Here is a 19037-nt window from a genome sequence, read left to right on the forward strand (position 1 = left end):
AAAAACAACTTCATCAACTCCTACAAATCACACATTCATACACTAAGGACATACAAATGGAGTTTGGCTTAGACAAATGCAAAACACTTCACATAGAAAAAGGAATCCTGAAGAAAGAAGATTTTGCACTTGGAAATGGAGACGTTATTGAATCCATGGAAGAGGGCGAGTTCTACAAGTACTTAGGATTCCAACAGGCCAAACTAACAGAACATACACAAATAAAGCAACGATTAATTAAAGAATACCAAAGTAGGTTAAACGCTATACTTAGAACACAGTTAAATGCAAAACACACAGTTAAAGCAATAAACACATATGTCATCCCAGTACTCACATACTCTTTTGGAGTTATACATTGGACTCACACAGATCTCGAGCAACTCCAAAGGAAAACAAGAACAACACTTACTAAGCATAAACAACATCATCCTAAATCCGCCACAGAAAGATTAACCCTTCCACGTAAAGAAGGCGGACGTGGCCTGATTGACATAGTTAACCTTCACTACAAACAAATACAGTCACTGCGAGAGTTTTTCTACAAGAAACAAGAAACATCACAGTTACATAAAGCAGTAACTCTAGCAGACTCAAATAACACACCATTAAACTTACACTCACAACATACAGACATGACACAACATATAAAAAGCATAGACAACATTAAGCAATCATGGGCTCAAAAGGCTCTCCATGGCAGGCATCCTTACGACCTGGCCCAGGATTTTGTTGACAAAACTGCGTCAAACAGCTGGTTAGATCGGGGATGCCTCTTTGGGGAGACGGAAGGATTCATGATTGCCATACAGGATCAGGTCATAAATACTAAAAACTACAGAAAACACATACTCAAAGATACAACACTCACAAATGACACATGCAGAAAATGTCACATCATGCCAGAAACTATACAACACATCACTTCTGGTTGCAAGCTCTTGGCACAGACAGATTACTTACATAGACACAATCAAGTAGCAAATATAATACACCAAGAGCTTGCAAAGAAACACAAATTGGCAGACATCCACGAACCATACTACAAGTATATTCCACAGACAGTATTGGAAAATAACACGCACAAAATGTATTACGACAGAGCCATAATCACAGATAAAACAATTTACCACAACAGACCAGACATCACACTTATTGACAAACACAATAAAATCACATACATTATAGACATAGCCATTCCAAACACTCACAATGTACAAAATGCATGCACTGAAAAAATTAGCAAGTACACAGAACTTGCCCAGGAAATAAGGCATCTGTGGAGGATGGATAGGGTGCTTACTGTACCTATTTGTACTTATTGTACCTGTTTTTCTCTCCTGTACAGGTATGATACCACACACACTACATAAAAGCCTGGGAACATTACAATTGAGTAGAAATACATACATCACATTACAGAAGGCCATTATATATTGAATACATGTCACATTGTTAGGAAATCTCTGAATACAGACACACACACTGACACTTTATTTAATTTTAGTTTTGTTTTGGTTGCTATGTCTTGACTTTGGTCTGGCATAGTACACAGCCACCAGTGTGAACCGAGTATAACTCACAAAACCCAACATAATAATAATAGTTAAACATGTGTGATATGAATGAGTCATATATATACAGTAGAGTGTCGTTTATCCGAATCAATTGGGGACTGGGTTGTTCGGATAATTTATTTTTCGGATAACCGATTATGTACGAAAAAATATATTAACCTAGCCCATCCTGAAATTTTTCTCCATTGTGTGTCGCTTTGCGTTGAATTTTCGTCTATGTTAAGCCTAACGTAAGCTTTTTAAAATAATAATCGTGGCTATTGTATCGTTAAAAATTTTTTCTTTATTTTGTATAAACAAAACAAATATATTGAAAAATATAAAAACAATAAAAAAATTATACTTCAGAAGTTAATTTAATATCAAAAACGTAAAATATTTGAGTAGTCCAAGACATAGCCAAAGATTGCAGTGCCACAGCACTATCGAAAATTTAAATTTGCCAACTGGAATTCTTTCGGATAACTGACGTTTCAGATAAATGACGCTCTACTGTATATATTTTTTATTATTTTCCTATTTTATGAAAATACTTTGAAATTTTGCTGATACATAATTACAAAATATTAATTTTTTAATGTTATTAATTTATTAAAAGGTTTTGATTCTAGAAATGATTATTTTCTAAAATTTAGTCATTCACAAGTATTAAATATTCAATCTGATTTGCAAGATTGAAAATTGTTTGTAATTATTACAAATTATAATTAAATAGATTATGTTTATATTTAAGCAACACAAATAATTTGTACAGAAGATAAATGCTATTTGCAATTATTTAAAAACAAGCTTATTGACTGTCATATAACAAAACAACATAGGCCTGTAATTAAAAGCAAGTGAGAAAAACATGTTACTAACTATGGTAAAATTCAATTTGAAACAGCATTTGTAAATACAAATTTTGGTTGAAGTTAATTAACATTCCTGCTCTGCACTTTCCAAGCCACTACAAAGCAATTACAATATATTTGCCTAATACAGTAGAGCCTCGAAAACTCGGCCTAATGTGGACCAAAGGGTGGCTGAGTTTGTGAAAATGCCGGGTTATCGGAAATGGGGTTGAAAAAAATAAATATGAGTGTTTCCTCAGAAAATACTGTACTGTACTTGTATGTATTGTTTACTTGAGAATACAACAGAGAATAAACTGCCCAAATACCCTTAAACAAAGGAAAAGTACAACCTTTATGAAGGCATAGAGCCTTTACTACATGAAAATGAAAATTAATGAATACACTGTGTACAGTAATTTACTTGATAAGACAGACCTCAGAAAAATACTTTGTGAGGCATAAAGCTGTCTATAATGAAAATTAATTAACTAAAGATTTTTTTTGCCCTGCCAAGGTGTGGCCGAGTTATCGAGTGCCGAGTTTTCGAGGCTCTACTGTATTACAGAAAATTATATAAAAAAAATAAAATCAGGAAATATAAAAAGCAGGTCAATTTAATTAATGCTAATAATAAAATAAGAAATAGTACAACACAAATATTTGCCAGAAACAGTTAAAACTACTGTTTTTTTTTAATGAAGCTTGCTTATAATAGGAGGATAGAAATGGCACCATATAATCAATGTTTGCATAGTATTACAGTAAATAACACTTGGAAACTAAGGTGTGATCCATAAATATAAAGGCATAATTTGTTATGAAAATAAAAGCTAAACTAATTATCATATAACAGACCAATTTAATTTTGAGATAGTTATAACTTACAAATAAATATATCAAAAAATCATGTAATTATATTGTTTAACAATTAGTTTAAATCAAAATCACGTTTCTCGCTGTCCCAAAAATATAACGGCAGGTTCAGTTTTCTAACAATAGTGGTCATATGGTACTACAGTATAACTACCATGTATTTCAAATGTCTATTTCTGTTATGTATTGATGTAAATAAATTGTTTTTCATCATGGGGCGTGCAAAACCCTTAACAGATGTTTAAAAAAGCAAGATTTCAGCTTTAAGAGATGAAAATTACTCAGCAAAATCAATTGCAAAGAAAATTAATCGTTCTCCAACTGTAATTGACAATTTCCATAAAGCTTGGAGAAAAATACAGACAAAATAAATTAACAGGTCAACCCTGAAAGCTTACAAACAGAGGAAATTGTAGTATTTTGAGGGAAATCAAAAGCAACCAAACATCTTAAAACTAGCATCAAATCCAGAGCTTAATGTATCAAAATCTACAATTGGAAGAATTGTTAGTACATGTCAGCATCTCATCTGTAAAATTGAAAAAGCCTGCACAATCACTAACCTTTTTCTATGAGCAACAGTGCTTGCAGCAGACATGGGAGAAAATGGGACACAGACAGACACATGGAAGCACATCATCTGGAGTGACGAGAAGTTGTTTAATTTTGATGGTCCAGATGATTGGACTTGTTATTGGCATGATTTGAGGGGTGAAAAAGAAATATTTTCAAAATGGCAGCAAGAGGGAGGCTCAGTAATGGTATGGGGTGGGTTTAGTTGGTTTGGCAAGACAAATATTACATTCCTCAGTGGCCAAATGAATGCAAATCATTATCAAGACATGCTAGAAAGTTATTTTTTGCCTTGGGCTGATCTAATTGCTGGAAATCATTGGTTTTTACAACAAGATCAACACAACTAAAATCACTGTACACATTAGCCCAGGTTTATTATAGTTATTTTAAAAATTTTCAAAATATTTAAAAAACTTTTTTAAAGTTTTTTGAATAGTATTTTATTTTTAGAATAGTATTTTAGAATAGAATAGGCAAATATTTGTGTTGTACTATTTCTTATTTTATTATTAGCATTAATTAAATTGACCTGCTTTTTATATTTCCTGATTTTATTTTTTTTATATAATTTTCTGTAATACAGTAGAGCCTCGAAAACTCGGCACTCGATAACTCGGCCACACCTTGGCAGGGCAAAAAAAATCTTTAGTTAATTAATTTTCATTATAGACAGCTTTATGCCTCACAAAGTATTTTTCTGAGGTCTGTCTTATCAAGTAAATTACTGTACACAGTGTATTCATTAATTTTCATTTTCATTTTTGAATAGTATTTGTCTGTTTTAGAAGTTTTACTTCAAGTTACCTGCTGTTTGTGGTTCCTGGATTGGAATTAAAAAGGATGTAAATAGAAAAATAGGACTCATTGTTTGTATAGTCTTAAATTTTCAAAGTAACAGCTAAATCAACTTATGGGTATTTTTTAAGTAATGGAGTCCCAGTTATTGATTGGCCAGCTCATTCTCCAGATTTGAATCCAATGGAAAACCTCTGGGGAATCTTAGTTAGAGCTGTATATGCTAATGGGTGCCAATATAAAAGTGTAGATGAGTTAAAACATGCGATTAATATCCATTGGAAAAAAATAACTACAAAAGTCCTTCAAAAACTTATAAAATCAATGTCAGACTGTATCTACAAGGTTATAATGAAAAAGGGAAAGTATATTGGTTATTAGTTGATTATTAGTAAAGATTTATAACAATACTTTCTACTGTTCTAGTTATTTTGTATTATGCCTTTATATTTTTGGGACAGCAAGAAATGTTATTTTGATTTAAATTTATTGTTAAGTTGTTAAACAATATAATTACAGGATTTTTTAGTATGTTTATTTGTAAGTTGTAACTACCTGAAAATTAAATTAGTTTTGTAATATAATAATTAGTTTAGCTTTTATTTGCATAACAAGTTGTGCCTTTATATTTATGGGATGAACCCATTACATTAAATTATAAATACCAAATGGACAATATTAAAGTTTTATAAGTATGTGAATACTGCAAGTATAGGGAAAATATATCATTACTATTCAAGTATATTATAAAAAAAGAAAAAATCAGAAGAGTATCATAACTGCTTTTTCTGCATTAAAGTGGTAATTTATATTACTTCCTTTTAGTAAACAGATGGCCCCTTTTTACACAAAAAATTTTATTTGAAGCTATTTTAGAAGTTAATAGGATATGAATTATTATGTCATTACAATACTAATGAAAACTTTATCATAATTAAATAATGTAATATGACAGTATTAATAACTTAAATTAGTTAAATATTATTATTGCTATCATTGTATTTTCGTGGAATGATCAGCATGCCAATTAAACTGCCACTAAAATATAAAATTAATCAGACCTAACAAAACTAACTGTTAATTATACATTGTACTTGGAAGAATGTTTTCTTTAAATTATAATATTGTAATTTGACCAACTGAAAATCAGGAAAGAGTTTTCATTTACAAGACAATAAAACAATTAATAACTTATTGATAGTAGTAGTTAGTGTGAACTACATTGACCTTAAAAGTAATACCTTCCTCTCGAATTTCACACAAAGCCTTACTTAAACAGGCAAGCAGGCTTTTATCATATGAAAATATCAAACTTTCTGGTCTACCCTGGACAGACTAGCATGAAAGTCATTCCGCAAAAATACAATACTATTTTATACACAAAAGTTAAATAGTGAAAAAAGGAAGACAGGGAATGGAAACAAGTAAAAAGTATTATTTCTCAATTAACTTAAAATAAACAAATCATAACTATATAAGAATAATAAGAACGTTTTTAGTATTTCTAATTGTATATCTAGAGTAAGATAAAACAATAAAGCATAACATTTATAAATACAACTAGAAATCCAATATCTAATGTAGGTTTAAAAAAATCCAGAACGACAAATAAAATATTTAAAAATTCATTCACTAATAAATACTGAATAAAATTTCAATAAAAAGAAAATTAAATGATTATAATCACTATGGGCACTGTCAAACTAGACAACATATTTAAATGGAATAGGAAATATCATTATAAAAAATTGATTACATAAAAATAATGTGTTTCTTTATGATTAAACACCCATTTTTCTTGTGATTATTATTAACTGTAATTAAGCTATTTTATTAGTGTTTAAATTAACAAGTTTTAAAAAATAAATTTAAATATTTTGATTTTTTATGACTATTAATTCTGTAATATCTAACTGCTGATGAATTTGAAGAAAATTAACAGACTAAATATAAATAAATAAAACAACTTTGATCTTTAGATTGGTTTTAGTTTAAAAGCTAAATTTCTGTTAAATAAAATAAAGTAAACAGAAAAATCTAAATCTTTTTTCTTATAAATTAACAGAAGTGCATACTTTCACTTATATTTTAATATAAAAATTTGATATGAAATAAATATAAATTAATTTGAATATTTTATGTAACTTACTGTTATGAATCCATAACCTTTAGACCTCCCGGTTTCAGAATCTCTTATTAATTCAATTTTATCAATCTGGAGATAAAAAATAATTTAATATTTTAAAACAAAACATTAACTTTACAACAGATATATTATACAGTGCAAAACTGACAAAAACATTAAATAAAAAGCTAAAATGAATCAATTTAGAATGTATAAATGATTTCTATTTGTTTTTGACAGCCATTTTTTTTGTGGTAATAAAAAAAGAAAAAGTTTCTGTGACATACATATACAGTCGACCCCCCTATAACACGGGTTCCTATAGTTCAGATTCTTATATGACGGCAAAAAAATTGTGACGGTATTTGTACAAACATGGTAAAAAACTCCTATAATTCGGAAAAATGTCATCGGGCAGCCGAACTACATTCCGCCGTCCAGCGCCACGCTACGGAGCATTTAGGCAGGTAAATTCAGTTTACTATCGTCTGTACAGTATGTAAATTAGGTACCGTAAGTCTAATACAGCATTAATTTTATACATTTCTTGTGAAAGAAACATTTCTTATTCAACGGCCATAAAAATTATTTCTATTAATGATGTCTCCAAAATTCAACGAATTTTTCGCAGAAAAACAACTTATCAGAAATCGCGCCTGCTGTTTGGTGCGCTGCTCCACGACGAAAAAAAAGCTTAAGCAATGGCATCGTCGAACGATGCACACTTGGTAAGTAATCCTACAATTTTTTGTTTATAGCATAGTTTATACGGATTATTCCCAAAAAAATATATGTGCTTTGGAAATGTTGAGTCAAATTAGTCTAGGAATTGATTAATTTTATGGAAGAAAACCTTTCAAACAGCCGTAGTCCGTAAAGTGCATACATGCCGGGCTATGATTGGCAAGGACTCGTACAAAATAGATTCATAAAGAACGGAACGTATCTACCGTGTTATGGGGGGTCGACTGTACTTATATGATAATCTTTGATATTTTACAATGTTGGCTTTGTCATTTGCAAAAATAATTGTTATTTTTTATTTTCTGTTAGATACATTTTTATAAAACATTACAAAATTTTTAAAATAATTTTATCATTGGCATATACTGCAATAGTAGCTTGGTTCTACAAAGTTGTATGTAATTCACAATTGTGTAAATTGGATGGCCAGATGTCTATTTCAATTAAGACATCAACCTACAATTCTTGGGACCTGGGATCATATATGAGAGAGCAACTCCAGAAATTTTTCATAGGTAGTCAAGTCCCAGATATATGTCAAACCTTGTCACTCATCATTCACAGTTTCTCCCATTGTAAACATGGAAAAAAAAAAAGCACTCTTAGTCCTCACAAGGAAAAAGATAAATTGAAATTACCATTTATATAGAAAATGAACTACAAAGTTATATTCCCAATTCAAACATTAATCTTGATTTACACGATTTCTATTTATTCTAAATTCTGTGGAACCAATCTACTATGTAAACAAAATTTTAATATATAAAAGTGAATAAAATTAACAAATATTTATCATATATATCTACAAACATTTTGGGGAGGAAAATAGCCACTCTTATTAGAAATGATTATTTTAATCAGAGATAAGTTTAATTTAAAACCTAAAATCATAAATTTCCTGGTCTCTCAAATATTTTGGAGTGTGTATTTTTAATATCAATACATACAAGCATCAAAATAAAAACAATGACTGACAACAGACTTAACGAATCATCTCTATTGATTTTGAAGGTCAAGACAACTGATAGAACTGGTTAGTGGCACTGTCATCTTAAATGTTCAATCTATTTGCAAGGCTTTTTAAGATTTTCAAAAGGGTTATACAGAATGTCCAATGATTGACACAATAAAGTGGAAATTTAAGGACAAATGAAAGCAGAGGAAAATATTTTGGAAACTCAAGGTCCATGTCAATATTATCCCACAGATAGTTTTTTAAAAGTATGAAATAATGATTTAGTAGCTTAGGAGAACCAATGCATAGTGATCTTAAATAAGTTCAAAAAACAATTTTCTGCACATGGCCTTGCTTTCTTATCATCTAAGTAACATACTGCTTGTTGAAAAATTAAGTCTTCATCTGCAGCCCTCTTCCATATAGCCAGAAGCATATTTAACACACAAACAAATACCAGAATAAAAAATTTTCATTATCTTGATTTTCTAGATAGGCTACTCTTTTTAAATCTTTTGTTACAGATTAGAGTTACATACTTTTTCATATCTAAATATAGGATAATGAAAATGTGAAAATTTATTTGTAGGAAATAGCTGTCATAAAGTGTCTTTCATAAGAACTCTTTAAAAAATAAGGAACAATTTTTGAAGTTTTTTGTACAGTATTGAACATCAAAGAGAAGCATAATACAAGATGCCTGGTAATACTACTCCAGATATACAAATTACTGTCAACTACAAATTGAAAAAAAAATTATATTGATTGTGTCTTGCATTTTTATACATATGTTTCATAAATTTTTGTAACAAATTGAAGTGCCAGCACCATTGACAGGTCCTAAAAGGAATTCTATTGTATGTTCAATCTGTAACAATATTTGACATTATCTAATAATTATAGCTTGAGATCAATATTTTTCATGATAAAATTTAATCATTTGATTTCAATAATTAAGGAAAGAAACAAAATTAAAAAATTGCAAACAGTATAGCATTCTAATTCAAATAACTGGAAATTATTTAACTGATTTAAGAAATATTTTAAGTTATAGTTAATTGTAATATTTTTTAAAATTCACTAAACAATTATTAGTTAATTTTAAACATCCTTTTTGTAGAATTTTGTAGTTCATCAAAAAAGATGGTAATTCCCATTCAAGACAAAATGTTTATATATAAATTAAATTATGTTTAAAATATGTTAATATAATAAACATAATTCAGAGATACTGCTTAAATGAGAATAATCAGAATACAAACAAATATACATTAAATTTTTAAGATTTTAAATTGAATATTAATATTAAGACTCAAATTAATATATTTGAAATAAAAACATACCCTTCCAAATGGTTCAAAAATTCCACGTAACATATCTTCTGTTATATTAAAATGAAGAGACCCAACATATAGTCTCATGGGGCCTGTATTTCCTTTCTGAAGATTGTTGGCACTGGCAGCAAGTCTATTTTTCTCTGCTTGAGTTGGCTGTACTATAATTGGGACTCCTAATAATTTTTGACCATTCAATCCCAATGCCTAATATAAAACATACATTTATTTAAAATTAATTTTGTGATATCTAATAAATAATTTAAATATTTGTCTAATAGTTATAATGTAGTTAATATATAATTACAACAACAAATACTTGAAAAAAATTAATTTTCCTTTTTATAATTCCTTTTTTTAATAATTCAATATAATTCCAAATTCCTTTTTTGTAAATCTATTACTGAGACACTTGGTTACTGTAAAGTTGTTTTACTTATCAGTGTCTAATATTACTTCATTCGCGTGATTTAGAAAAGGTTAAATTTCCTTGACTTATCCAGGTAACCTTTGATAACATTTATATATAAGCAGTCCAATCCTATTCCCTTCATTCAGTCCCCACTCACTCTGCTTCCTTCACTAAACACCACCTGCTTGTTTTGCTCACTTTGCCCACTTGTTCAAAAATTTCAAGAGACTGATTTCCAGTGCTGCAATTTCTACTTGTATTTTTATAACTGAAAAAAGTATCCTGATTTTAAGCAAAGTACTTTATATATATAAAATAACTCAAACGATTAAACTCATTGAATATTCAGAGTATTCAAATATTCAAGATATGGTAATATTCAAATTTCAGGAAAAATTTTATTCCCTCATCTCTTAACACTTTGTGCCAGAAAAGAATTGTATAGTAAAAATCAGCCTGAAAAACTACAGTAGAACATTGATTATCTGAAATAATTCAGGACTGGGGTTGTTCAGACAACTGATCATTTATGAAAAAATATATTAAACACAAAACTGTACAGTATTTATTTTATATCATATGTCTTACAAATACATACCTTACATAAAGTAGTACATTAAAGTAGGTCTACAGTTTAGGTTGGCAGGGAGGAAAAGAGTGCTGCAGTGCCACAGCACTATTGTAAATTTGAATTTACCGACTGGAACGCTTTCAGTTAACTGATGTGTTGGTTGATCGGTATTCAGATAATCAATGCTCTACCATACTTGAAAATGGCTTGCAAACCCAATCCATTTTTTTCAAAATGTTTAAAACCAAATTCTGTTGTATTTTTCTTACCAATTTAGTTTAAAAGATTAAAATTAAAACATGCATTTGAACTCCATTCTCTCTCTATAATTTTTATTTAATTTCACAAAAATTGCAAGGAATTAAAATGAAAGAAAACTGGTCTGTAAACACCACTTGAAAATCACTGCTTTATAGCAAGTATTTTATGAACAACCATACTTACCAAAGGAACAGATTCAATACTGGCGAATTCTATGTATGCTATTCCTTTTGATCTTCGTGTTTTATTGTCCATAATTATTCTTACATCACAAACCTAAAATGAAAAAAATGATAATAAAATACTTAAAGTGTTCATATAAGAAGCAGTTTATTTTAATTAAAAATAAACATCAGATTTAAATTGGGTAAGTTTTCCACAATTAGTTCAGTATGGTGCATAAATCATCATTAAAAAAATATTACACTTATCTGTTATTTGGATTCTTTTTAAAAAGATAGTCAAAATATAAAATACTTCAAACAAATAAACACAACTTTAACCTTTATTTTAAAAAAATTATAGTTAAAACTAATTGCATAGATTAAAATAAAACTTTAATTTCAATAACAAAAATTTCATTGCATTTGTCTTAATTTCTATTAATGTTTTAGATAGAATTTTCAATTTTCAAATATGTTTCAATTTGTTAAATAAATGGTACAAAATTTCTGTTCACAAAATAAAGCTTGAATGAAGAGAAATCATTTAAAATTTAATAAATAAAAAGGTTAGAACAATGGTTCCAAAACTATAGCCGGTGGATTTTCAGAAAACTGCAGGCCTATTTTCTAAAAAAATACTTTTAGTTTATTACTTAGAAAATATTTAATATTTAAAGCTGTATTAAATAAAATGTGATAAATTTGTATATAATATATTAAAATGTTATATTTTAATGACAATGAAAAATAAAAAAAATTTGGTTCTTTTCATTAAGTTTTATAATTTTGTTATTTTAACAAAAATTTTCTAATTAATGCAATTGAAAGCTGTCAAAAAAATAAGATGCCTCAAATGATGATTATTATTATAGTTTATTAATTAATGACTAAAATCCAACGGCTGAAAATAGGAGCCTGCCAAAATACATATGAGGGCTATTTTTTAAATAAGGTCCGTTTTTTAATAAGAAGAAAAATACTGTAAATATCAATAAAATATATTTTTTCTCATATTTTACATACTTTTATCTACTTTTCTACATACAGTAGAACGTCATTTATCCGAATCAATTGGGGACTGGGGTTGTTCGGATAACTTATTTTTCGGATAATCGATTATGTATGAAAAAATATATTAACCTATCCCATGTTGAAATTTTACTCCGTTGCATGTCGCCTTGTGTTGAATTTTCGTCGATGTTAAGCCTAATGTAAACTTTTTAAAATAATAATTGTGGCTATTGTATCGTTAAAAATTATTTCTTTATTTTTTACAAACAAAATAAATATATTGAAAAATATAAAAACAAAAAAAAATTTATACTTTAGAAGTTATCTAGTATCAAAAATTCAGCATGACACACAGTCCTCAGAAAAACACCACACAATAGTGCCAGTGCTGCCAGCTAAAACACACACATCAACAAAAAATATTGGAGTAGCCCAAGATATAGCCAAAGATTGCAGTGTCACAGCACTAGCGAAAATTTAAATTTGCCAACTGGAATTCTTTCGAATAACTGACATTTTGGATAACCAACGCTCTACTGTAATTTCCATTTTTGTTCAAACAATTGTTATACCTCTCAAAAATTTTTTAAATTCCAACTTCAAAGAAATCTGCCACCTGCCGCCAGAAGACATTACACATGCCGCTTGATTCGTATGGCACAGCAGAGTTTTCTCAAGGTCACAAAAAGCATCAGAATTAATTGTTGTACCTCTTGGCATAAAATCCACTAACAAAGTCCCTTTCCTGTCCCAAAATACAGTTATTTGATTTCAGCACGAAAGATCATGGTAACAGATTGTATCTTACAGTCGGCAGGTGACTCAATTTTCTTAAACATTATAAACTTCTACAGTTCAGCACACAAACAGATGATACGGCTGCCAATAGCGTCTAAACATGCACAAAGCATACTGAAAACAGATGCTCATGCACATTGTTGCAATTGCACGTCATCCTCACTCTCATTCACAAACAGACCTTATTTAAAAAATAGCCCTCATATTTTATAAAATGGTCTGCAACTTTTTAAAGTTTTGGAACCACTGGGTTGAAAGGTTTGTTAATCTTATTACAGAAGCATACTTTTAAATCTCTATTACAACTCTTTCAAACTATATAGGATTCAGCTTCAGAAATCTAACTATAACTCAGAGTAAACATTCAACAATTGCCAAAACATATTAATATAAATATATATATAATCTATAACATTTTTTAAAAATTACCAATTAATATTTAATATTAAATTCATTTTTTAAAACTTTTTGTCATTGTTTTATTTAAATTCAGGTTAAGAGGAGTATACCTCTTAACCTGAATTCCATATAGTTCAAAAACATGTAAATTCTTAATATTAATAAATTTTTTTAACTTAATTTACTTGTTTTTGATTTTATCATACACTATACATATATGTACAAAACTCATATTATAAAAAATAGTTATTTACAAACAGTCAGTGACTAAATGATAAGCTAAATTGATTTTTCTAAGTTTTTGTTTTATACAGTCATCAAGTATTATTCACTATTATTAGCACAAAGAATGTAAGATTTTCATACTTCTAACATAGATAAAACTGATAAATCATTTATTATTATTAAACTTATCACATTTCTTTAAATTCAACTTACTTTTCCTACAGATGAAAAAAATTCTTCTAAATCACGTGTTCTAACTCTCTGGGAAAGTTGCATACAAAATACCGTTCTTTGATCTTTATCTTCTGAATTTAATTCTGCAGACATTCTAAAATAAAAACAAACTGATTATATTCAAAATCAACATTAACAAATGCTTAAATATTACAGTTAAAAATCATATTACTCAATTTTATTCCCTCACTATAATCAAATTAGAAGTTTTTCAAAACACACAATACAGATATTAAAATTTCACACACTAATTTTTTTTACTCACTAAAAATTATGAATAACTAAATTGTTTTAACATACCTACTTAATGGACCACTATCTATTGATGGCATTGAACTGTAACGATTTAAAAATTATTTTGTAATATAACCAATAAATCAAAACATAATACACAATTTCCATAGCTAATTCAAAACGAACCATTTCAATATTTCAAACTATTATTAAATTTGAGTAATTGACGATATTACAATAAGCAAAAATAATTATACATGCCTTAGTAATTAAAATCTTTGACTATAATGTTAAACATCTAAAACCTCAACATTAATATGTCTAATATAAATGTTTACGAGTAAAAACAAAAGCTTAATAAAATTAAAGACAAAGTCTGCCCAAGAAGGGACCACCATTTATGTCTTGTGTTCCAGACCAATGGTTGGCAACCAGTGGTCCGCGAGAAAATTTGAACATTGATCATGTGATTGAATTCACATAACCTCATTGATTGAGGTTATGTGAAGTACAGTGATACCCCGAAGTTACGCGACAGGTGGGACCGAGCGATAACCACGTAAATCGAATTCGCGTAAGTTGGGGTATAATTTCGCAATTTGTGTAAAACCAAAGTCGGATGTATGTAAGCTAATAAATGTTCTCGTTAATCTTATCTCGTCTTTTGATTCATTCACGGTTAGAAGAAATCACCACATAGAGTCTCTCAAGTCTCCGTAGATATAACAAACACAGAAATAAATAACACAAAATAAATTGTGACTATGTGTCAATTCTGCGAGACACGTCTGAACATGTAAGCCGAACAATAGTGTGGGGGGATTGAGTAATCGAGAGTTGCTTGGCGCTGAAACAAAAGACAAATCAATGAGATTTGAAAATCACATAACTCCGGGTTCGCATAAGTCGGAATAGCGTAAGTCGAGGTATTACTGTATTACGAAAGAAATGCAAAACGCTTAGTTGCTTTTTTCACTCATTAAAGATTTTTATTCAAATCTAAAACCAAAAACGAAGTGACTGTTATCAATAAATAATGAACAATAAACAATGTTGTGAGTGCGATTGTAGTCCTTCATGGAAAAGAACGAAGAATCCATAAACTTGTTTCAAACAAGCAGCAAAGAACTTTAGGCTTGCATTAATTTGTTCTAATTAAACATGTGAATTTTATTAATATAATATAATATAAAGTTAATTCTATTAATATATAAGGACCTTGAATAAGTTCTTGCTGTTTTTTTTGTGAAATTAACACTTTATTTTAAAAAAGTTGTAATAAACACGTCACTGAAAGTATTGTCCATTGCTAGCCACAATTTTTCCCATCGTTCTGGCAGCATTTGAATTCCACGGCAGAAAAAAAGACATGTCTTTTGAGGCTATCAAAGAATCAACCCATTTTTTGGCATCTTCATAAGAATGGAAGTGCTGCTCAGCCAGGCCATGTGCCATCGATCAGAACAAGTGATAATCCGAAGGGGCGATGTCTGGTGAATACGGCGGGTGGGGTAGGACTTCCCATTTAAGCATTTCCAAGTACGTTTTCACTGGTTGTGCAACATGTGGCCGAGCATTGTCATGTTGCAAAATCACTTTGTCGTGTCTCTGCTCATATAGCAGATGTTTTTCCTTCAATGCTTGGCTCGAACGCATCAATTGTAGTCGACAGCAATCTCCCGTGATGGTTTCGTTTGGTTTGAGCAGCTCATACTAAACTACACTTAGCTGATCCCACCAAATGCAGAGCAGAAGCTTCGAACCATGGATATTCGGCCTTGCTGACGATGCTGATGCATGGCCAGGCTTACCCCACGATTTTCTACACTTAGGATTATTGTAGTGTATCCATTTTTCATCACCTGTCACGATACGATGCAGAAAACCTTTCATTTTCTGCCATTGAAGCAGCTGTTCGCATGTGAAAAGACACCGTTCGACGTCTCTTGGCTTCAACTTGTACGGCACCCAATGTCCTTGCTTTTGGATCATTCCTAATCCTTTTAAACGTTTCGAAACTGTTGTGTGATCAACTCCTAATGATTCTGCAAGTTCAGCTAGCGTCTGACATGAGTCTTCATGAAGTAACAACTTAATTCCTCGTCTTTTTTGGTGCACCAGATCATTCTTTATCTTCAACACCAAAATCATTATTTTTGAAGCATCCAAACCAATCTCTGCATGTTGTTTCCGACAGAGCACGGTCGCCGTGTCAACAAGAATTGTGTGCGCTTCAGCTGCAGATTTTTTTGAATAAAATAGTGCAATAAAATTCCCCTCAAATACTCTTTTTTTTTTTTGGCATGAAACTAGACATGTTTAACACAATGAAAAAATAAGTTATTTACACTTCTATGAAATGACATATACTTAATTTCAAGGTCGCTTATTGTACTTCCTTACAGATGCATCACCATCTAAAAATAAACACACGAGGTTCTGGTAACGCCATTTTTTAAAGAACAGCGAGAACTTATTCAAGATCCCTATAGTAAAATTAAACTTTTATGATCATTATTCTACAGATTTTTTATCATTTAAAAAATTCATGATAATGGTCTGCAGGATTCAAAATTGTGACTTTAGCAGTCTGTGAGGTGAGAAAGGTTGCCAACTGCTGTTCCAGACTATACACATTCATAGCAACCGACCTTTCTTTATAGGCTACATGCCACCAGAATTATAAAAAGTCCTTTAAAAAAACACAAATATATAAATATAAATACAAAATACAAATATAAAAAACACAAAAAACTAAAATTATAAAATTTCTAAAAAAGGAACTGGTGACATACATATGTCTTGCTTTTCATCCATCCTATGAGGTGTTTCTGCTTTTATCTACTGGAACAAGCACTGAAAAATGTATACTTTTGGGCAGACTTTGTCTTTATACAAAAGAAAAATTTAAATGTATCATCACCAGGGAACAGCTTCCAAAATCTACATTTTTCAGCATTTGTTCCAGTAGATAAAAGCAGAAACACCCAATAGGATGGATGAAAAGCAAGACGTCTGTATGTCACCAAATCCTTTTTTTTTTTTAATAGAAATTTTGTAATTTTAATTGGATATACAAAATTATATTGAATATATTGGATTGGATATACGTCGACCCCCCTATAACACAGTAGATATGTTCCATTCTTTATAAAATTGATGTTCTAAGAGTCCTTGAATACATGAACCAATCACAGCCTGGCACGTATGCAGTTTACAGACTATGGCTGTTTGAAAGGTTTTCTTCCATAAAATTAATCGGTTCTAGACTAATTTGACTCAACATTTCCAAAATACGTATCATTTTTTGGGAATAATCCATATAAACCATGCTACAAACAAAAAATTGTACGATTACTTACTGAGTTTGCCCCATTTGATGATGCCATTGCTTAAGCTTGTTTACGTAGTGAAGCTTGTCATCAAATGGCACTCATGTGCTTTCTGATAAATTATTTTTTTTTGCGAAAAATTTGCTGAACTTTGGAGACATCATTAATATAAATGTAATTTTTATGGACATTAAATAATAAATGGTTTTTAGTAGGTCCGCTGCTTGTTTAAACTCAACAGTTTGTACAATATCTGCCATTGGTCTAGATTCGACCAATCCTGTCGCAACACGAGTCAGCGATGATGTTTTACTGAATTATACAAGTTTTTTTTAGCATGTTTGTGCAAATATACGAATATGGTCGTAATTTTTTTGCTGTGATATAGCAATCCGAACTATATGAACCCATGTTAGGGGGGGTCGACTGTATTTGTTTTTTAAAGACTTTTTTTAAATTCTAGTGGCATGTGGCCTATAAAGGAAGGTTGGTCGCCATGAATGTGTTTAGTCTGAAACACAAGAAATAAATGGTGGTCCCCTTTTTGGGCAGACTTTATCTTTAATTTTATTAATATTAATAATCTCCATCAAACAAAAGTTTACAAAATAAAAAAAAAGCTATTAAGTAATATATATGTTGCAGTCAAAACCCATTTTTAGTTTGAACACGTTTTAACTAGTTGAAACTAGTTTATACTGGATGTCTTTGATAAAACCTGTTTTGTCTAGTTAAAACTAGTTTTAACTCAAATTCATTTTTGACTAACAGTAAATTCTAGTTTTAACTAGACAAAATGGGTTTTATCAAAGACATCCAGTATAAACGCGTTCTAACTAGTTAAAACGCGTTCTAACTAAAAACGGGTTTTGACTGCAACATATATATTTTTAAAATTTTTAATAACAACAACATCGTCGTATATTCTTTTAGTGTTTGTTTTTATTCCATAGATGATCCTTCACACATTTATGGAAAAAAATTCTTGTAATAAATTTTTCACTAGTTATCACTATTTTTATTGCAGATATATTTTTTAGTTAACTCAGCAACAACATTTTTCTCTGTAGAGTCAAGATTTCTTGTAGGCCAGTCTGCTTGAATGTAATGTGATTTCCTATACCTAATGTCCCACATACATAAAAAACAACAGTATTTAGTGTATCCCAGTTGCATTCCTAAGAGTACAGCAATGACTTTTAGATCACCACAGATTTTCCACTTGTGTTCAGCATATTTGATTGAGTCAAGAAGGGCTGTCATATTTGCATAAGTCTCCGCATTGTGAATAAAATAGAAAATAGAAATAGAAAAATAGACCAACAGAAATAGAAAAAAAAAGACGGTTGCTGTTGTGACATAATACAGCTTTCAAACCAAGCTTGGAGCTATGAATAGCCTCCATTCACTTGGATCATGGTTCAAATTCAAACATTTCATCAAGCAGCAAATAACCAGACTTTTTTTTTTTTGAGAAAAAAACTCTGTACTGTGTAGACCCTGACATCATGTTGGAGAAGATTCCATTGCTGTAGTCTTGACCCTAAAAAGTTCCGCCTTATTCTTTGACAAGTCTAGATC

At 29.9% G+C, this 19037-nt stretch overlaps 1 protein-coding gene across 21 annotated transcripts in view; it reads right to left on the bottom strand.

Moving 5' to 3' along the window:
- The window catches only part of LOC111621974 (RNA-binding protein 39-like), a 148204-nt gene that overhangs the window by 18338 nt on the left and 110829 nt on the right, over window positions 1–19037 (bottom strand). For all 21 annotated transcript variants that reach the window (XM_023364252.1, XM_023364244.1, XM_023364239.1 and 18 more), the window contains 5 exons: window positions 14191–14226; window positions 13870–13984; window positions 11243–11335; window positions 9825–10022; window positions 6807–6872 (listed from right to left, as the gene is read on the bottom strand). In XM_023364252.1, coding sequence (XP_023220020.1) covers window positions 6807–6872; window positions 9825–10022; window positions 11243–11335; window positions 13870–13984; window positions 14191–14226 — 508 coding nt within the window. The remainder of the gene's footprint in view (window positions 1–6806; window positions 6873–9824; window positions 10023–11242; window positions 11336–13869; window positions 13985–14190; window positions 14227–19037) is intronic.

The sequence above is a fragment of the Centruroides sculpturatus genome, unplaced genomic scaffold, assembly GCF_000671375.1.
Source record: "Centruroides sculpturatus isolate CEXI.00-Female unplaced genomic scaffold, Cexi_2.0 scaffold82, whole genome shotgun sequence".
Taxonomy (NCBI): domain Eukaryota; kingdom Metazoa; phylum Arthropoda; class Arachnida; order Scorpiones; family Buthidae; genus Centruroides; species Centruroides sculpturatus.